Genomic DNA, 22,740 nt, shown 5'->3' on the forward strand with positions numbered 1-22,740 from the left:
GGAAGGTTGGGCAATCTACTTCTGTAGTGATAGTGCCTCGGCAACCCAAGGAGGAGTCGTTATGAGTCAGATCAGATTCCACAGCAGTGGTTGTGTTGCATTAAGATAGTTCACTATTTTTTTTTTTTCTTCTTTCTGTTTCTGGTCTTTTCACCTTGCTTTTGTTGCAGATCTCCAAATTACTGAGCACAGCCTTCTTTGGTTTCTTTTTTTAGGCTACAGACTGTTGCCATCTATGTTTCTGCTCATCTTCCTCTTTTCCAATCTATTATTTTTCTCTCAATCCTCATGTCTCTTGAATATGAATATTGCACCTTGACGATTTTCTCCCTAATGAGCTAATTAACATTAGTAGAAAGTCTGGAGATCAGAGTCCCTCTAGTAACATTGGGAAAAGTATTCAAACTCTCAAACCTTCAGGCCCAATCAGTAAATAAAGAAAAACACCTACCTTGTAGGATTGTTATCAGAAATAAAGGAAACACGTAGTCAATAATAGAAATAAATGGCTTAATACTCAATAATAAAAATATTTTTTAAAGCTTATTCTCTGAAGATCTTTTTATTCCTCACCTATTTTTTGCTGCAACTCAATACGATATTCTGTACTCTCTCTGCGTTATATGCTTCTGCTTCTGACATACTCACTGTTATTTCTAGTTTTAAAACTCAGCATATGTATTCTATAACCCCACAGTGCCCAGTAAAATGTTATTCCCTATTTGGGAAAAATTTTATGTAACTCTAGTTCTAAACTCTTAATAGTGGAAAGGAGAGAGAGTATGTTTTATTATTAAACAACTTTATTGTCAGCTCAGTAAGCACACACAAAGTCCAGAATAACATAGAAAATATTTATTTCCTGTAGGAGGAGTTGTCAACTAGAGTCCCCCAGAGCCCAGGAGTTGTTCATTTTTCTCAAAATCGCCTCTCAAGAAATTAAGGCCTCTGACCTTTCTTTTCTTTTCTTCACTCTATCACCTCTTGTCTTCTTTTTGCTAGGGTCCCTCCATAACTGCCAAAGAATTTAGCCTGAAGTAATTTCATTCTGTTGAATTCCACTTAGGATAGAATTTAAAAATGTGTGATCATGTCTCCATGGTACAGGGACTACCTCAAGACAATAAGAACTTTCAAATTTTGCAAGTTGACTTTCTTTTATCATTCACCTACATTCACTGTACAGAAAGTCTCTGTTCAATATTGCCCACCAGTTTGGGTGATTTTTCTGTGGTATTGTGCTAAAATAGTCTCTCAATCTCTTTTATTTGTTTTACCTCCACCCTGGATCCTTTCTATAATGCACTTTTCTCTTAATGTAGACATAATTTGGACATGAAATAGGGATAGAGGTAGAAAAACCTATGTAGCTAAAAGTACCATCAAGAGCACAGTCCAAAAATCCACCACTTAGACAACTGTTACACCAGTATTTCTATTTGAACTTCAGAACAAATTAGATTGATGTACTCTTTCCATTATAAAAGTTGACATTTTAGCCTCCATAACTCATGTCTCTTCAATCAACTTTCAGTTTCACCTCTTCCATTTCTACCAATAGGTTTAATTTCCTGAATCCTGAAATAAAAGAAAAACTGCTTCCTCAGCTATGTTCTTCCTATAATACACAGTCATACTTATTTATTTCCTTTTACCACCAAACTATTCAAAGAGTAATCTACAATCAGACTATTGCTCTTCTCATACTTTTTAACTTTTGTTTCTTAAGCTTCTACCTAATCCATTCAAGGCAAACTGGATTCTTGAAGGTCATTGCCTCCATGACTATCAAATAAAATGACATTTTGCAGACCTTTTCTCCTATAACTCTGCAAATGTTGACAATGCTGACTAATTCCTTCCTCATCAATTTTCTTTTATTTCCATTAACATTTTATATTCTTAGGGTTCAGTCTACCACTCGACTGTCAGTTGTTTGAACTGTGTTGGCTTGTATGTTGCTATGATGCTGGAAGCTATGCCACCAGTATTTAAAATACCAGCAGGATCACCCATCCTGGGCAGGTTTCAATGGAGCCTCTAGACTAAGAGAGACTATGAAGAAGGACATGGTGGTCCACTCCTGAAAAATAGTAGCCACTGAAAACCTTATGAGCAGCAGTGAATCATTGTCTGATATATTACTGGAAAACTTTATGAATGGCAGTGAAACCTTATCTGATAAAATACCAGAAGAGGAGCACCTCAGATTGGAAGGCAGTCAAAATATGACTGGAGAAGAGGTGCCTTCTCAAAGTAAACTTGACCTTGCAGAGTGAAATTGATCAAATATACAATCAAGATGTATTGATAATTGCTAGTGGTTGAAATGCGAAATCAGAAACAAAGAAGAAGCATGGGAAGTTGGAAAAAATGGCCTTGGTGAAAGAAATGTTGCCACAGGCTGCATGATAGAATTCTGCAACACCAATGACTTATTCACTGCAAGCACCTTTTTTTCAACAACATAAATGGTGGCTATATGCATGGACCTCACCAGATGGAACACACAGAAATCAAATCAAATCTTATCTGTGGAAAAAGTGATGGAGAAGCTCAATATGATCAGTCAGAACAAGTCCAGAGGCTGCCTGTGGAACAGACCATCAACTGCTCATATGCAAGTTTAAACTGAAGCTGAAGAAAATTAAAACAAGTCCATGAGAGCCAAAATACCTTGAGTATGTTGTTGTTGTTGTTGTTATGTGCCGTGGAGTTGGACCTGACTCATAGCGACCCCTCTTTGGCTTTCCGAGGCAGAATCACTACAGAAGTAGATTGCCCAACCTTCCTTCCGAGGAGTGGCTGGTGGGTTTGAACCGCCAGCTTCCTGGTTAGTAGTCAAGTGTCTTAGACACTACGCTACCGGAGCTCCTTAACCTTGAGTATATCCCACCTGAATTTAGAGAACATATGAAGAACATATTCGATGCATGGAACACCAATGACAGAAGACTAGGTGAGTATGGAATGACATCAAGAACATGAAACACAAAGAAAGCAAAAAGGTCATTAAAAAGACAGTAAAGGGAAAGAAGGCCAAAATGGATGTCTGAAGACACTCTGAAGTCACTGGGCCTACAGGCTCAGGACCATAGTCTCAGGGGACATCATGCTCAATTGGCACAACATAGTACCTAACAATGTTGTTCTACATCCTACTTTGGTGAGTAGTGACTAGGGTCTTACAAGTTATCAAGCAGCCATCTAAAATGTAACTATTGGTCTCCCTCTGGAACAAAGAAGAGTGAAGAAAATAAAAATCATTTGGGAACAGTAAGCTCAAGGATATGATGGACCACAGGGACCTTAGCCTTCATAACACTGAAACCAGAAGAACTAGATAGTGCCCAGCTACCAATGCCAACCACTTGGAAAGGGATCAAAATTGGAGATCCTGGATAAGTGGAAAGAAAAATATGGAACAAAATTCAAAAACAAAGAATGACTAGAATTACTAGTCAGATAGAGACTGATGGAACCCCTAAGACTATGGCCCCAGGTTACTCTTCAGCCTGGAACTGGACTCACTACCATGGATTAGTTCTCAGCCAAACAGTAGAAAGACCTACAAACAGAATACCTATGCTACCTACCCCCTAGATCAATAAAGCATGAAACATCAGAAGGGCAGCATTTGCATAGATGGAAAGCTGGACAGACAAGAATGGATAGATAAGAAGGGCACAGAGACTGAATAGTTACAGGGAGGAGATGGGAGGAGATTATAATTAGGACTATGACACCAAATGTGCATAAACTGTTGTGAGTGAAATGAATCTACTTTGTAAATGTGCACCCACATCACAATATTTTTTTTTAAAGACTTTGAAACTTGCTCCTGAATGGGGAGTAGCTAAAGGAAGTGGTTGAAATGATAAAATAAAAGATCTGAACAGAATACTTCAAAGATGACTCAAAACGACAAAGTATTAAGATGAAATGTGCAAAGACCTGGAATTAAAAAAAAAAAAGGGAAGAACACACTTGACATATCTCAAGCTGAAAGAACTAAGAAAAAAATTCAAGCTTCAAGTTTCAATATTAAAGGATTCTGTGGACAAAATATTGAATGATGCAGGAAGCATCAAAGAAAAAAAAGATGGAAAGAATACACAGAGTTACTGTACCAAAAGAATTTGTCACTGCTCAATCATTTCAGGAGGCAGCATATGATCAAGAACTGATGGTATTTAAGGAAGAAGTCCAAGCTGCACTGAGGGAACTGGTGAAAAACAAGGTCATAGGAATTGACCAAATACCCATTGAGATATTTTAACAAACAGATGCTATTCTGGAGGTGATCACACATTTATGCCAAGAAATTTGGAGGAGAGCTACCTGGCCGAACATCTAGAAGAGATTCATATTTGTCTCCATTTCAAAGAAAGTTGATCCAACAGAATACACAAATTATCAAACAATATCATTGGTATCACATGCAAGTAAAATTTTTCTGAAGATAATTTAAAAATGGCTCCAGCAGTATGGTGCCAGGGAATGCCAGAAATTCAAGCTGGATTCAGAAGACGATGTGGAAGGAGGGACATCACTGCTGGTGACAGAGGGATCTTAGCTGAAAACAAAGAACACCAGAAAGATATTTACCTGTGTTTTACTGATGGTGCAAAAGCATTAGACTATGTGGATCATAACAAATTATGAATAACATTGCAATAAAGAATGGGAATTCCAGTAAACTTATTTATGGTTATGAGGAACCTAGACCTAGACCACAAGGCAGTGATTTGAACAGAATAAGGGGAGACTGCATGATTTAAAATCAGGAAAGGTATACATCAGGGTTGTATCCTGTCACCATACCTATTCAATCTGTATGCTGAGCAAATAAGCCAAGAAGCTGGATTATAAGAATTTAGTATATAAAGATTAGAGGACGACTCATTAACAATCTGCAATACGCAGATGACACAACCTTGCTTGCTGAAAGTGAAGATGACTTGAAGCACTTACTGATGAAGATCCAAGATCTTAGCCTTTATGGATTACACCTCAGTACAAAGAAAACAAAAATCCTTACCACTGGACCAATAAGCCACATCATGATAAATGGAGAAAAGACTGAAGTTGTCAATGATTTCATTTTGCTTGGATCCAAAATCAACACACATGGAAGCAACAGTCAAATCAGATGTTGTACTGCACTGGGCAAATCTGCTACAAAAGACCTCTTTAAAGTGTTGAAGAGTGAAGATACCACTTTGAAGACTAAGGTGTGACTAATCCAAGGCATGGTAGTTTCAATAGCCTCACATGCATGTGAAAGCTGGGCAATGAAGAAAGAAGACCTAAGAACAGCTGATGCCTTTGAATCGTAGCATTGGTGAAGAATACTGAAATATCATGGACTTCCCACTTATCCAGGATCTCCCATTTTGATCCCTTTTCAAGTGGTTGGCATTGGTAACTGGGCATCATCTAGTTCTTCTGGTTTCAGTGTTGTGAAGGTTGAGGTCCCTATGGTCTATCATATCCTTGAATTTATTGTTTCCAAATATCATAACAAAGCTGTCCTGGAATAAGTGTAGCCAAAATGCTCCTTAGAAGCAATAATGGGCAGACTTCATCTCATCTACTTTGGCACGTTGTCAGAAGGGACCATTACCTGGAGAAGGATATCATTCTTGATAAACTGGAGAGTCAGAGAAAAAGGGGAAGACCCTAAATAGATGGACTGACATAGTGCCAGCAATGATGCACTCAAGCATACCAATGATTGTGAAGATGGTGCAAGACTGAGCAGTTTTTTTATTGTATTGTGCACAGGGTCACTATGAATTGGAACAGACTTGACAGCACTTAATAACAGCAAACAGAATTGTCATTGGCTAATATTTGAAATAGATTATCAGGCCTTTCTTCCTAGTATACATGAAGAAAAATGCAGCACCATGATTGGAGGAAGAGTCATCAACCACTTTTGATATGTAGATGACATAATCTTGCTTATCAAAAAGGAGGACAACTTGAAGCCCTTATTGATGAAGGTACAAGATGATAGCCTTCAACATGGATGACACCTGAATGGTGAATGTGAAGAAAATGAAAATCCTCTCAACTGGACCAATAAGCAACACCATGCTAAACAGAGAAGATTGAATTGTCAAGGATTTCATTTTACTTGGATCCACAATCAATGCCTATGGAATCAGCAGTCAAGAAATCAAACAATGTATTGCATTAGGCATACCTCCATCAAAAGATCATTTTAAAGTTTTAAAAGAAAAGATGTCAATTTGATGACTGAGGAGCTTCTAGCTTATGCCATGGTCTTTTCAATCACCCCATGTGAATGAGAAACTTGGGTAATGAAAAAGGAATATAGAAGAATTGATGCATTCAAACTGGCAGAAAATATTGAATATAAAGGGCATTGTCAAAATAACAAGCCAACCAATCATAGAAGAAATACAATCAGAATGCTCCTTAGAAGAAAGCATAGCCAGACTCTGACTTGATGACATTAGACATATCATCAGGAAAGACCAATCACTAGAAAAAGACATCATGTTTGGTAAATTAGATGGCCAAGAAAAACAAGTTGTTGTTGTTGCTGTTGTTAGGTACCACTGAGTCGCCTCCAACTCATAGCAACCCTAAGCACAGCAGAACAAAACACCACCCAGTTCCGCGATCCCTACTATACTTGACCCCATTGCCACAGCCATTGTGTCAATCCATCTCATTGAGGGCCTTGCCCTCCTTTGTAGACCCTCCACCTTACCAAGCATGACATCCTTCTCCAGGGAGTGGTCCCTTCTGACAACATGACCAAAATACGTGAAACAAAGTCTGGCCATTCCCACTTACAAGGAGCATTTCGGCTGCACTTCCTCCGGGACAGATTTGTTAGTTCTTTCAGCAGCCCATGGTACTTTCAGCATTCTTCACCAGCACCACAACTCAAAAGCATCAACTCTTCTTCGGTCTTCATTATTCATTTTCCAGCTCTCACCTACATACAAGGCAACTGAAAATATCATGGCTTGTGTCAAGTGCACCTTAGTCTTCAAGGAGACATCTTTGCTCCTCAGCAATTCAAAGAGTTCCCTTATAGCCGACTTGCCCAGTGCTATATGTTGTCTGATATCCTGACTGCTGTTTCAATTGGTGTCGATCGTAGAACCAAAAAATGTCCACTCTTTGACAACTTCAATCTTTTATCCATTTATCGTGATGCTGCTTATAGGTCCAGTTCTGAGAATCTTTGTCTTCTTTATACTGAGATGTAATCCATACCGCAGACTGCAGTCTTCACTCTTCATCAGTAAGTGCTTTAAGTCATCTTCACTTTCAGCAAGCAAAGTTTGTCATCAGCGTATCGTAGGTTGTTAATGATTCTTCCTCCAATCCTGATGCCACATTCTTCTTCATATAGTCCAGCTTCTCGGATTATTCACTCAGCATACAGATTGAATAAGTATGATGAAAGGATACAACTCTGACACACTCCCTTTTTGATTTAAACCGTACAGTGTCCCCTTGTTCTGTTCAAACAACAGCCCTCTGGTCTATGTATAGGTTCCTCATGAGTACAGTTAAGTGTTCTGGAATTCCCATTCTTCTCAACATTGCCAAATTTGTTATGATTCACACAAATACTTTTGCATAGTCAATAAAATATAAGTAAACATCTTTCTGGTATTCTTTGCTTTGAACCAAAATCCATCTGACATCAGCAATGATATCCCTCATTCCACGTCCCCTTCTGAATCCAGCTTGCATTTCTGGAAGTTCTCTGTCAATATACTGCTGCAATCATTTTAAAATTATCTTCAGTAAGATTTTACTTGCATGTGATATTAATGATATTCTTCGATAATTTCCACATTCTGTGAGATCACCTTTCTTTGGAATGGGTACAAATATGGATCTCTTCCAGTCAGTTGGCCAGGCAGCTGTCTTCCAAATCTCTTGGCATAACTGAGTGAGCACCTCCAGTGGGGCATCCATTTGTTGAAACGTCTTAATGGGTATTCCGTTAATTCCTGGAGCCTTGTTCTTAGCCAATTCCTTCAGTGCAGCTTTGACTTCTTCCTTCAACACTACTGGTTCTTGATCATAAGGCATCTCCTGAAATGGATGAGGATCGACCAGTTCTTTTTGGTGCAGTGACTCTGTGTATTCTTTCCATCTTCTTTTGATGCTTCCTGCGTCATTCAATATTTTGCCCATAGAATCTTTAACTATTGCAACTTGAGGCCTAAATTTTTTCCTCACTTCTTTCAGCTTGAGAAATGCCTAGTGTGTTCTTCCCTTTTGGTTTTCTAACTCCAGGTCTTTGCATATTTCATTATAATAATTGACTTTGTCTTCTCGAGCTGCTCTTTTAAATCTTCTGTTCAGCTATTTTATCTTGTCATTTCTTCCATTGGCTTTAGCTACTCTTCGCTCAAGGGCCAGTTTCAGAGCCTCTTCTGACATCCATTTTGGTCTTTTCTTCTTTCTTTTGTCTTTTTAATGACCTCTTGCTTTCTTCATGGATGATGTTCTTTATGTCACCCCACATTCTGGTTTTCAGTCATTGGTGTTCAATGTATCAAAACTATTCTTTAGATGGTCTCTAAGTTCAGGAGGGATATATTCAAGATTGTATTTTGGTTCTTGTGGACTTGCTTTAATTGTATTCAACTTCAAGTTGAACTTGCATATGAGAAGTTGATAGTCTGTTCCACAATCACTTCCTTGTTTTGGCTGAAGATATTGAGCTCTTCCATCACCTCTTACCACAGATGTAGTCAATCAGATTCCTGTGTAGTCCATCTGGTGAAGTCCATGTGTATAGCCACCATCTGTGTTGCTGAAAAAAAATGTATTTGCAATGAATAAGTTGTTGGTCTTGCAAAATTCTATCATGTGATCGCCAGTATTATATTTGTCACCGAGGCCAATTTTCAAACTACCGCTGATTCTTCTTTGTTTCCAACTTTTTTATTCCAGTCACCAGTGATAAACACATCCTGACTGCATGTTTGGTCAATTTGAGACTGCAGAAGTTGATAAAAATCTTCAATTTCCTCATCTTTGGCTTTGGTGTTTGGTGCATAAATCTGAGTAATAGTAGTATTAACTGGTCTTCCTTGTAGGCGTATGGATATTATCCTATCACTGACAACATTGTACTTCAGGACAGATCTTGAAACATTCTTTGTGATGATGAATGCCACACCATTTCTATTTAAATTATCATTCCCAGGCACGTAGATCATATTGATGTCTGATTCAAAATGGCCAAAACTGGTCCATTTCAGCTCACTAATGCCTAGGATATCAATTTTTATGTGTTCCATCTCATTTTAGGCAATTTCCAGTTTTCCTAGATTCATACTTCATACATTCCATGTTCCTATTATTAATGGATGTTTTCAGCTGTTTCTCCTCAATTTGAGTCATGCCATGTCAGCAAATGGAGGTCTCAAAAGCTTTACTCTATCCATATCAGTAAGGTTGGTCCTACACTGATGATGTAGCTCTTTCCTAGTCATATTTTGAAAGCCTTCTGACCTAAGGGGGCTTGTCCTCCTGCACTGTATCAGATAATGTTTCTGGGCTATTCATAAAGTTGTGCAATAATGTATCAGACAGTGTTTCTCTGCTATTCATAAGGTTTTCCCTGGCCATTTCTTTGAGAAGTGGATGGCCTCTTCCTTCTTCCTAGTCTGTCTCAGTCTGTAAACTGCACTGAAACCTATGCATCATGTGCAACCCTGCCAGCACATGAAACACCAGTGGCACAGCCTCAAGCCTCACAGCAACACACATGCCACAATGGTACAACAAACTGACAGACGAGTTTGTCTTGCTTAGCTTTTCGAAACCTCTCTGCCCTCCCCTTACCTGGATCCATGGTGCTGCTCTGCTGTGTCATCACCTCTGGTTTCTCTTTCCTTGCTTTTCTGGCTGGTGGGGGTGGGCCTTGGATCCCTCCCTCCCCTTACCTGGATGCCTGGCTGCTGCTCTGCTCTGTCATTGCTTCTGGCTTCTTTCCCTGACTTTTCTGGTTGAGGGTGGCCTGGGTCCCTCCCTCCCCTTACCTGGATGCCTGGCTGCTGCTCTGCTCTGTCATTGCTTCTGGCTTCTTTCCCTGACTTTTCTGGTTGAGGGTGGCCTGGGTCCCTCCCTCCCCTTACCTGGATGCCTGGATGCTGCTCTGCTCTATCGTCACCTCTGACTTCTCTTTCCCCCCGCTTTTCTGGCTGGTGGAGGTGGGGCCTTAGTCCCTTCCTCCCCTTACCTGGATGCCTGGCTGCTGAATTGAGGGAGACCCTCAATGAGATGGACTGACACAGTACCCTCAACAATGAACTCAAGCATGCTAAGGATCATGAATATGGGGCAAGAGCAGATAACATTTCATTGTGTTACACACAAGGTCATCATGAATCAGTGCCATATTGATGGTAACTAGCAATAACAAAAATGTTTTGTCTTCTTTATTTTGTCCCTCTCAATGTTCCTCTTCTATTTCTTTTGCTAGTATGTTCTTTCAAAACTACATGTGAATAAATTTCTTCAATTCCCTAGTATTTAATTTTCTGATTTACAAAACAGAGATAATAATATCCATTCCAAAAAAAAAATCATGAACATTAAATCAAGTGCTCATCAAATGTTAATTCTATTCCTTACATTTTTAACATTTCCCAGAATCCTGTCTTTGGTACTCTCCTTTTACCAATAAATTCTATAAATTACTGTAAAATATGTATCTTAAGCTCCCGCCTCTCCCTCCAGAGTGCTGCACCAATAATTATAATTTCCATCTAACATGCCTCATACTGAATATATTTGCAAAACTAAATTTATAATGCCACCATTTCCTCCATCAAAATGAGCCACTCCTCAAGTCTTTCCCATCTCTACTCATATCATTCCAAGATTCCAGCTAACCAGGTTCAAATCATTATTTGTCTTGGACTCTCCTAATTTAATTCATCCATTCACACACTAATGCTTTATTGAAAGTATCTTGTGCATTCAGCACTCTATAAAAGGGATAGAACAGCATAACTAAGTGGGATTAATTCCAGAAATGCAAAGTTGGATTAACATTTAAAACTAAAAAATAAAGTAACATAACATCAGCAGAACAAAAGTAAGAAAAAAGTTATATGTCAATAGAATAAAAAATTGAAAAATTTAATACTTTATGATAAAATATTTTAGCAAAGTATGAGTGTAAGCGCATATACAAAAAATTTATAGTTTATTTCATATGTATTGTTGAAACACTGAATGCTTTCCCCAAAAGAAAGAGAACAAGCCAGAGATTTTCACTTTTATAACTTCCATTACGATTTCACTTCAATCGCACAATAAAGTAAGAAAACATTTAAAAAAAAGGTATAAATATTAGGAAATGAAAAAATAAAACTATCAATATTCTCAAATAAGATGTGAATCTTAGAAAATAAAATAAAAAAAACTAATATAACTTTTAAAATAAATTAGCCAGACAGTAGAATATAAAGATAATATAAAAATCAACTACATTTCCATATATCATCAACAAAAAATTGGAAAGTGGAAATAATAAACACCACCAAAATATTAAGTCAATTCAATGGAGAAAGGAATGTATTTTTCTATGTGGGAAAAAAAATTAATTGCAATCCCTTCCTCACACCATATTCAAAACACAAGTTGAGTTAGATCACACCTATGTAAAAGCCAAAACCAGAAAGCTTGTAGGCCAAAAAATATGGTGGCATATATTCACAACATGGAAAAATACATAAAAAGCACTAATTATAAAAGAAAAATATTAACAAATTGGACCTCATCAAAATCAAAACATTCAGTTCATTAAAAGACATCATTAAGAAAATGTTTAGGCAAATCACAAACTGGGAAATAATATTTACAGTGCATGTACATAAAAAAAGATGCATGTCCTTTGAAATGATAGAATTTATTTATAAATATATATAAATCAATAATTACAAACTTGAGCTACCCAGTAAAAGAGGCTGAACAGACAGTTCTCAAAAGAAGATGTAAAATGAACAATAACCAAAAGAAAAAGGTACACAAGACCTTTCCAAACCAAGAAACCAAACTCACTGCTGTGGAGTCAGATCCAAGTTACAGTGACCCCTCCTTAGGTTTCTGAGGCAGTATCACTACAGAAGTAGATTGCCCAGCCTGCCTTCCAAGGGTTTGAACCGCCAGCCTTCTGGTTAGCAGTCAAATGCCTAAGGCACCACCAGAGCTCCCACACAAGACTTTTAGTCACCAAGATATGCAAATTAAAACCCTAATGAGAAACCATTTCACACTCATAAGAATAGCTTTAAAAAGAGACTAATAACACCAAATGTTGGAGAGGATGTGAAGCATGAAGTTCTCATATAATGCTATTGGGAATTATAAAATGGAACCACTACCTTGGAACATTCTTTGGACTTTTGTTAAAAAGTTAGTTATTCATCTATCCTATAGCCCAACAATTCCACTCTCAGGTGTCTATATGAAAACATCTATAAAAGTATTTTTCATGCCTCTATTCACAGTATCCATCACTTGTCTGTCAGTTTGTCCTACTGTGGTGGCTTGTATATTGATGTGAGGCCGGAAGCTATGCCACCAGTATTTTGAGTACAAGCAGGGTCTCCCATGGTGGAAAGATTTCAGTGGAGCTTCCAGATGAACACAGACTGAGAAGGACAGGGCCATCCACTGCTGAAAAACTTGGTCACTGAAAACCCTAAGAGTAGCAGTGAAACACTGATATATTACTGGAAAACTTTATGAATAGTAGAGAAACACTGTCATATGTAGTGCTGAAAAAAGCCTCAGGTTGGAAGGCACTCAAAATATGACTGGGGAAGAGCTTCCTCCTCAAAGTAGAGCTAACCTTAATGATGTTGATGGAGTAATACTCTCAGGACCTTCATTTGCTGATGATGAAGCATGACTCAAAATGGGAAGAAACTGCTGCAAACATTAATAATGGGAATATGGAATGTATGAAGTATAAATCTAGCAAAAGTGGAAGTTGTCATAAATGAAATGAAATGCATAAAGATCAATAACTTAGGCACTAGTGAGCTGAAATGGACGGTATTGGCCATTTTGAATCGGACAATCATAGGGCCTACTATACCTAGAATGACAAATTGAAGAGGAATGGCATCACATTCATAATGAAAATGAATGTTTCAAGATCTATCCTGAAGTACAATGCTCAACTCAACGAACCAAGTCACTGCCATGGAGTCAGATCTGACTCATAGCAACCCCTCCTTGGATTTCAGAGGTGATGTCACTACAGAAGTAGACTGCCCAACCTTCCTTCCAAGGAGTTGCTGGTGGATTTGAACCTCCAGCCTTCTGGTTAGTGTCAAATACCTTAGGCACTAGGCCACCAAAGCTCCTACAATGCTGTCAGTGATAGGATAATATCCATATGCTTACAAAGAAGACTAGTTAATATGATTATTATTCAAATTTACACACCAACCATTAACACCAAAGACGAAGAAATTGAAGATTTTAACCAATGTCTGCAGTCTGTAATTGACCAAACATACAATCAAGAGGTATTGAAAATTACTGGTGATTGGAATGCAAAATTTGGAAACAAAGATGCAGAAGCAGTAGTTGTAAAATATGGCCTTGGTAATAGAAATGATGCTGGAGACCACATGACAGAATTTTTAATGATTAATAACTTATTCATTGCAAATATCTTTTTTTCAACAACATAAATGGTGACTATATGCATAGGTTTCACCAGATGGAAAACACAGCAATCAAAATGACTACATTTGTGGAAAGAGGCAATGAAAAGCTCAAAATAACCAGTCAAAACAAGGCCAGGACTGACTTTGGAAAAGACTATCAATGGCTCATATGCAAGTTCAAGTTGAAGCTGAAGAAAATTAAAATAAATCCACAAGAGCCAAAATATGACCTTAAGGATATACCACCTGGATTTAGAGACCATATGAGAAATAGATTTGATGGATTGTACACCAATGACCAAAGACCAGATGAGTTGTGGGATGACATCAAGAACATCATACATGAAGAAAGCAAAAGGTCATTAGAAAGACAGGGAAGGAAGAAAAGACTAAAATGGCTATCAAAAGAGACTCAGAAACTTGCTCTTAATTGCAGAATAGTTAAAATGAATGGAAGAAATGATGACATAAAAGAGCTGAACAGAAGATTTCAAAGGGCAGCTCATGAAAAAAAAAGTATTGCAATGAAATGTGCAAAGACCTGGAATTAGAAAACTAAAAGGAAATAACATGTTCAGCATTTCAAGTTGAAAGAACTGAAGAAAAAATTCAAGTCTTGAATTGTAATATTGAAGGATTCTATGGGCAAAATATTGAATGTTGCAGAAAGCATCAAAAGAAGACAGAAGGAATATACAGAGTCAGTGTACCAAAAAGATTCAATGGTTGAGATTCAACCATTTCAGGAGGTAGCATATGATCAAAAACCAATAGTATTGAAGGAAGAAGTCCAAGCTGCACTGAAGGAACTAGTGAAAAACAAGGCTCCAGGAATTGACTGAATAGTCATTGAGGTGTTTTAACAAATAGACGCAGCACTAGCGCTTACTCATTTATGCCAAGAAATTTGGAAGACAGCTACTTGGCCAACCAACTCAGAGAGATCCATATTTATGCCCATTCAAAAGAAAGGTGATCCAACAGAATGTGGAAATTATCAAACAATATCATTAATATCACACACAAGTAAAATTTTGCTGAAGATACTTAAAAAAATGGTTGCATCAGTATATTGATGGGGAACTGCCAGAAATTTAAGCTGGATTCAGAAGAGGACATGGATGAGGGATGTCATTTCATTGGCTGAAAGCAAAGAATACCAGAAAGATGTTTACCTGTGTTTTATTGACTATGCAAAGGCATTCAACTGTGTGGATCATAACAAATTATGGATAACATTGCAAAGAATGTGAATTCCAGGACACTTAATTGTGCTCATGAGCAAACTTTAAATAGACCAAGAGGCTATCACTTGAACAGAACAGGGGGAGATACTGCATGGTTTAAAATCAGGAAGGGTGTACGTCAAGGCTGTATTCTTTCACCATACTTATTCAATCTGCAAGCTCTGCAAATAATCTGAAAAAATTGGACTATATGAAGAAGAATGGGGTATAGGGAGTGAAGGTAGATTTATTAACAACCTGCGATATGCAGATGACACAACCTTGCTTGCTGACAGTAAAGATGACCTAAAGCAATTACTGATGAAGATCAAAGACTACAATCTTTAGTACGGATTACACTTCAACAAAACAAACCAAAAAAAATCCTCACAATTGGGCCAATAAGAAACATCACAATAAACGGAGAAAAGATTGAAGTTGTCAAAGATTTCATTTTACATGGATCCACAATCAACACCCATGGAAATAGAAATCAAGAAATCAGATGTATCTCACTAGTCAAATCTGCAGCCAAAGACCTCTTTAAAGTGTTAAAAGAGCAAAGATATCACTTTGAAGACTAAGGTGCGCCTAATCCCAGCCATGGCATTTTCAATCACCTCATATGCATGTGAGAGCTGGACAATGACTAGAGAAGATGAGTTCTTGGAGTCTAGCACAATGACTAGAAGAAGAGTTGATGCTCTTGAGTTGTGGTATTGGTGAAGAATGCTGAAAGTACCATGGACTGTCAAAAGAGCTAACAAATCTGTCCTATAAGAAGTACAGCTAGAATCTCCTTAGAAGCGAGAATGGCCAGAATTTCTTTCTCCTACTTTGGTTACTTTGGTTCATCGGAAGGGAACAACCCAAGGAGGGGTCCGACTCGACGGCACATAACAACAACAACAATCCAATGGATTACTACTCAGTAATTAAAAAGGGGAAACATAGATGCATCTCATAGATATCTTATGTTGAGCAAAAGAAGCCACACACACACTCTGTAGAACTCTATTTATATAATGGTCAAGAATAGGCAATCCAAATCCATGGTGCTAAAAATCATAGTTGTCTCTGAGGCAGGAGTGGAGGCAACTGATTAGAAAGGGGCATGAGGGAAATTTCAGATGTTATGGCAACATTCTAGATTTTGCTTTGAGTGTTGATTCCAGCTATGTATACAACTGTCAAAATTAATCTAACTAAATATCTATGCATGTTGTTGTTGTTGTTATGTGCCGTCGAGTTGCCCCCGACTCATAGCGACCCCTCCTTGGGTTTCCGAGGCAGTATCACTACGGAAGTAGATTGCCCAACCTTCCTTCCGAGGAGTGGCTGGTGGGTTTGAACCGCCAGCCTTCTGGTTAGCAGTTAAGTGCCTTAGGCACTACGCTACCAAAGCTCCTAATATCTATGCATATTACTCTTCAATTGGGAAACGTATGATGCCCTAAATCATGAAAATATTTTCTTAAAGCCAATTTAAGTAGCTATACTTTAATAGTGTAAGAAAGAGAATCGATAAGTCAATAGAGCTAATACTGTTTTTTCCAAAGATAACATTTTTTCAAGTATTATTTTAATTATAAAAATAATATAATTTTCAAGTGTTTAAGTAGATGAATCTAGTTGTGTGGGTTCATCTAAATAAAGAAGCTCAGCCTTGTGGATTTATATGCAGGCTTCTGGACTACGAATAGAAACAAAGAAGTACCAGGAACATCTAAATATTTTAGTCACTGTGTGTAGAAATTAGAATGTTTCACAATCTGGAGAAATTTTAGACATGAAAGACTCCAAAGAAGAAAAGCTGAAAAGATCAAATATAAAACACAGAACCTATATAAGATAATAGACATGACAAACAAAAACAAACTCAACAAAGTACTGGAAAGTCTGCAGATTCCAATTAATAGATACACTAATCAGAAACACAGGCAATGTGTAAACAGTCCTGCCTGGTACAGAAAGCAAGACTCTGTTTAGACTGGCTACTCTCCACTTACACACGAAGTTACAGGAAATCAGACTAGATAAAGGGATGGTTTAGGCAAAGAGAGAGTAACCATTACACTAGGTCTATCTAAGAAATACCTACTTGTAGTGAGTAAAATAAAAATTCTGCCTTTGTCTTACTTATTTATATCATTCTTCCCTCAGTAGAAGACTGGACACATGAAAGAGAATGCTCAAATAAAGAAGTACAAATTCATGAATAAGGATTGCATTTATACTTTTAATTTCAAGGTTCATCTTGTTTTAAGAGTAAAATTATCATTTTAATCATGTCATTAATTTTTAATTAGTAACTGAAAAAAGTGTTTGAATACCCAGAAGTCAACCTCACTTTACATTTCTTGCTTTGCCAGACAAGAAGCCAGAATTAGCAAGCACTTTGGAGGATTAAAATGGTAATCAAAATACAGGCTCTTATATAAGCTAACCAATAATTATCTTTTCTTTGGAACAGTAGCTTTCAAGAAATGTCAATCTCTGACACACCTTTGATTTGTAAGAACACACCAGGGAGTCCACAATCTATCTATCTAGCCAACCTCCGTTCACACTTCCTTGTCTCCAAACACTTTCCTCAAACCATGTACCCTACCCCAACGCTCCCTCATAATTACTTCCACTTTAATCTTCTATTTCCTCCTTTGAACAATGAATGCAGAGCCCCAGGAGGTCAGAACTCATAAAGAGAAATAAGAAACGCACTAAAGTCTCTGGGGCAAAAGAAAGAATAGTTCAATTAACGTTATATTCTCTCTCATTCATATACATTAACTGTTGTTGCTCAATTGCATTTGCACTTAGACTACACTAATTCTAATTTAAATGACATCATCCTTAAGTTCTTGACTATCTTATTCTTTATTGTTTTCATCCCTAAATCTTCATCATAACATTAAGAAAGGAATGCGATATCAGTTATCTTCATAAAAATAACTCATAGAACCAAGGAATGGAGTCAAGATGGAAGTTTTTGGATTTAATACCATCTCTAGTTTTCTTCAAAGATTATGAAACTAAGCTAAACTAAACTAGATTAAAATAAGCATAGAAGGATTTATGGAATAATATCTCTTGGAGTTGGTTTGACTCATTAGAGATACGTACAATGGAACAGTATTTCATTATTTGAATGACCAAGTACATTTACATTAGAGAATTTACTTTGGTATAAAAATAAACATGTTTAGTGATGGAATTTATTAACTTATGTTGGACAAGTTCTTACCTTAATAGGTCAAAATGACAGAAATGTAGTAGGTGTGCAATAAAGCCGGAAATATTTTCACATGATGAAAGAACTAATGATAACAAATGAGGACATAATTTAGCATCTAAATCTGGATTTAATGAGGTTTATTTTTTAAGGCACATGGATTAGATCAAATTTCCCTTAAAAGGAAGAAGTTTTTAAAAAAATTTCCATCCTTCACATATTGGGATGCTGTGTGAAAAACTACCTGCATCTAAAAGGATTTCAATTTGTAAGTTTCATCCTCACAAAGATATTTCCAGTTGTACAACATCATGAGGATTTTTCTAAACCTCTGAACAGAAATGGATGAGATCATTATCAGATGATAGAAAGAGAAAGGAACTCCAAATCATTTGGACAATTTAGCTCCATAGTATGCCAATATCCTTATGCATAAAACTAGAACATAAATCCCCTTGAAATTGGTAAAGGTTAAATGAAACAATTTATGTAGAAGTGTTCTATAAACTACAGTGAATATGTAAAATTTAAATGTCATTTTATTGATGAGGATGCATATTATAACAAAAATAATTCAAAGCAAATTACATTAAAGGAAGCAAGATATTAAGTTTGCTTATCAAGTCAAAACAGTCTTGAAAGACCCATTTGCCCTTCAACTGGCTCCCAAGATTTGATCATACTATATATCTAAGTAGATGATGAATGGCATTGATTGGATTTGAATTCCTCTTCTCTTGGAGTTTATGAGGCCCATTCAGACTGAGCCAGGTTGAGAACACCACCAATTCTGTGTTCTGGGTCCATCTGTTGGCAGAAATATAATGCAAACAGCTTCCTAAGTGCTATTTTCAATAAAATATCACAGAACAGCTTGTCCCAATGATATTTCTAAAGCTTGCTTGCAAACCGCCTACTGGGAAATCGAACTGAAAGAGAAGGGGTAAGAGAAAAAAACCCATACAGAAAAGTGACTGAAAGGGAAAAGGAACAAAGGGTGAAGAGAGAATAGCTGGAAGAAAGTGAACACCTGAGGGAAAAAGGGGCAATGAGAGGTAGAATATAAAACACAGGCAAAATCAGGTAGAAACCATAAGGAATAGAGAATCAGAAGAAAATATATAAAAACAACTGGAGGAGGGAGTGTAGGTAAGGGATCACAAATAATGCAGCATGTCCAGAGAAATGAAAACAAAAAGTGGAGAAAACACCAGGAAACATAGAACAGCTCAATTACTGAGAATGTAATCATTAAAATGGTGGGGGGAGGGAAATAATGTGAAATAACCATTGCTCTAAACTTCACATATTTCTTCAAGTAGTACACAAGGTGAGCTTTTCCAAAACCTAATATAGATGTCAAAGTCCATCACCAGCTCCAAAGAAAGCAAACATCTTCTGAGTCTTCCTTTAATCTAAAATCTGATTATGTGTCACAGAACAGCCCAGGCATGGCAGTATAAAGTGGTGAGCATGCACTGATTGAAAAGCAAAATACATTGTAGTGTGGATAATGTCATTCTGGGCACTTACCTGGGGTCGAATCACTTTTACAATATTTTTGAGGGCAGTGTCAGGGGATGGAGGTGAGCAATCCGGTGTCGGGCCTGTAGAGCTGTCTCTATGGTTACTAGTTCCTGGAGCAGTAATTGCTACCTCTGAAGTATTATCTGTGAATAAAAATAGAACCGCCATGAACCTAAACACTCAGTTTACCTTTTAAGACTTGAAATTACTTTTGTGAACATGAATTAAGATTTCACCTTAAAACTGGAATCGATGACAAGATCATAATGAGGAATATGCTCAGCAGTATATTTTAAAGATAATATTTATTAAATGTTCTGTTTCCTTTTAAACTGGTAAATATCACCCCCTATAGTATTGTTTCAAGAAGGAAGAGCATTATTAACTCAGAGTTAATTATCCAAGACAGCAGTGGTTAATACTGCCACAGTTTCATGACTAAACTCTCAACTAAAAGGAATATGATTTTATGATCTGCCAGGCCTAAATTTTTCCCCTTAATCTTTCAAATGAATATTAAGCTTTATTAAAGTGAGAGTTTCATATCTCTCTGATATAAAACCCAAATTGAAGCCGCCTCAAAATACCTCTCTCAAAAATCCCTCCCAATAAATTAACATTGATGAAAGACCTAACATTTGTGCAAAATGGATATATAATGGAAACAAACACTTAGGAACAAAATTATCATCCTGAGACAAGAAGGTCCTCTTATATGGATAAAATGAAATTTCAAAAATCTAAGTTAATCTTTCCCTTTGTTCAGTGTTGGGGGGGTGGATAAAGAAAACGATGCCTTGAAAATCAGCAACATACATAACATTTTCCTCTTAAATTAAAACAAAATAGCCTCAAAGATACAGTTTTGGAATGTTTAAAATACTTGGAAAAGATGAAAACTTTTCTATAAATAATTCTAACACATAGGAAAGTTATATTATTTTAATGACAATCTTTGGCAATCCTCTAAATAGCTTTTTATGAAAACTGTTGCAAGCTCAAATCTGCAAAAAATTTTACTTTCCTGTTATGTTTTTAGTTAGTTCCAAATAATTTTCTGTCTTAGTCAGTTAGCTGAGTTGAGGCAAAAGAAACTGATATTGTGATTTCCTTAAGGACCAGTAAGTTTCTCTGTTTCATGGCCACTACCTGCAATTACAACTAAAGGGAAATAATTTATGAAGTCACCTCTTGCTCATAAAAAGAAAGGGGATGGATTCCCATAAAACTCTACCCATCACATAAAAATATAATTCCATCTCACTGGAGAATCCAGACATAGGCTCATGAAACAAAAAGTGAAAGTGTGGCACCTTGAATTAAATAGATCATTTATCAAGCAAGTTTTTTAAATCTCTGGAGCTTACTCTTGACTAAAGTTTAATAGATAAAGTGAGACTGGAATTGGGATTTCAAGAATAGGTGAGTTTTGTTAGATGGTGGTCCTCTGAGTATCAGGATATGGTTGTTGTTGTTGTTACATGCCATCGAGTCGGACCTGACTCATAGCTACCCCTTCTTGGTTTTCTAAGGCAGCAGTATCACTATGGAAGTAGATTGCCCAAGCTTCCTTCCGAGGAGTGGCTGGTGGGTTTGAACCGCCAGCTTTCTGGTTAGCAGTCAAATACTTTAGGCATTACGCTACCAGAGCTCCCTCAGGATACAATAGTATCAGTAAATACTGAAACAAACAAAATGTCAAGTGGTAAGGTAATGAGATGATGCCTTGTCTACCATGTGTCCCTTCCTTCATTAATTTATCACACTTCTAAAAACATTCATTTTGGGGCACCTATTGGAAGGCTAGGAGCTCTGGTATCATAGTACCTAAGTCACTTGACTGCTAACCAGAAGGCTGGAGGTTCAAACCCATTAACCACTCTTCAGAAAGAAGGTTGGGCAATCTACTTCTGTAGTAATATCTCCTCGGAAACCCAAGAAGGGGTCACTATGAGTGGGAGTCAACTGGACAGCAGTGAGTTTGGTTTTTGGGGTTTTTTTTTGTTATGTATCAGGTATTGTGCTATATTCTAAGGATAAATTTAAAAGAAATCTATCTTTGAGATGTATACAATCAGTGTATCACCTGAAATATAAAAAAATAATAATGCAATATAACTTGAGAATTAATAAAAGAAGCATGATGAAAAAGCAAGGGAAGGAGCAGTCAGACTGTGGCTGAGAAGGAAGTTAGTTTTGAAAGGCTTCCATTTTCAGACAAGTAAACTGGAATAGAGCATGAAATCTAAAGCATAAAGGTAGAAGGAGCTTAATTAAATGTGGTATTTTACACTAAGCAGAAGTTGGACATAAAATGGATTGGTAAAAGCAAGTTTCATTGGTACACTTAATTCTGTAGGGAACGAGGAACGTTGATGATGTTTGTTTAAGCAGTGCACGACATAGCAGTAACCATAATCTCCTCCTCTCTCCACAAGCACCTTCAAGTCGATTCCTATTCATGGTGACCCCACGTGTACTGTGGTAGAACTGTGCCCCACAGAGTTTTCAATGGCTGATTTTTTTCCCAAAGATCACTAGGCCTTTCTTCCAAGGCAACTCTGAGTGGACTCAAACATTGAATCCTAGCAACATCCAATGCTAGCAGTGGAACATGCTAGCCGTTTCCACTACCCAGGGATTCCAATAATAATAATAACAACAACTAACAATTATTAAGCATGGATTATGTACAGGCAGCATATCAAATTCTTTTACTTACAAAATCCCATTTAATCTTCAAAATAATTCCATGAAATAGGTTCTATTAATACCACCTATTTTATAGAAAGTGTTGTCCAAAAGTTATACGGCCAGGAAGTGGCAGAGAAGGAATTCAAATCCCAGGTGAATGCCCCATTATTTTTCTGTTGGCTAGAAGGAGGCAGAGACTGGAGACTATTAGCATTGTCCAGCCATAAGCAGTCTCCACTCTACCACGCAATGAACCAACTCCAAAGAAAGTTACAAAGTAGAACATGGAACAGGGAGACAATAAAAAGAAATAGTACAGAGAGACAATGTTAGCCTTAAAAATATATTTAGGGTA

General features: G+C 37.2%; 1 protein-coding gene across 1 annotated transcript in view; it reads right to left on the bottom strand.

Moving 5' to 3' along the window:
- Positions 1–22,740, bottom strand: part of ANKS1B (ankyrin repeat and sterile alpha motif domain containing 1B) — a 1,816,017-nt gene that overhangs the window by 1,063,920 nt on the left and 729,357 nt on the right. Inside the window, exon 11 of the mRNA XM_042781827.1 lies at positions 19,698–19,834. Within this exon, the coding sequence (XP_042637761.1) occupies positions 19,698–19,834 (137 nt within the window). The remainder of the gene's footprint in view (positions 1–19,697; positions 19,835–22,740) is intronic.

The sequence above is a fragment of the Orycteropus afer genome, unplaced genomic scaffold (genome assembly GCF_000298275.1).
Source record: "Orycteropus afer afer isolate SDZICR_OR568_19922 unplaced genomic scaffold, OryAfe1.0 scaffold00177, whole genome shotgun sequence".
NCBI lineage: Eukaryota > Metazoa > Chordata > Mammalia > Tubulidentata > Orycteropodidae > Orycteropus > Orycteropus afer.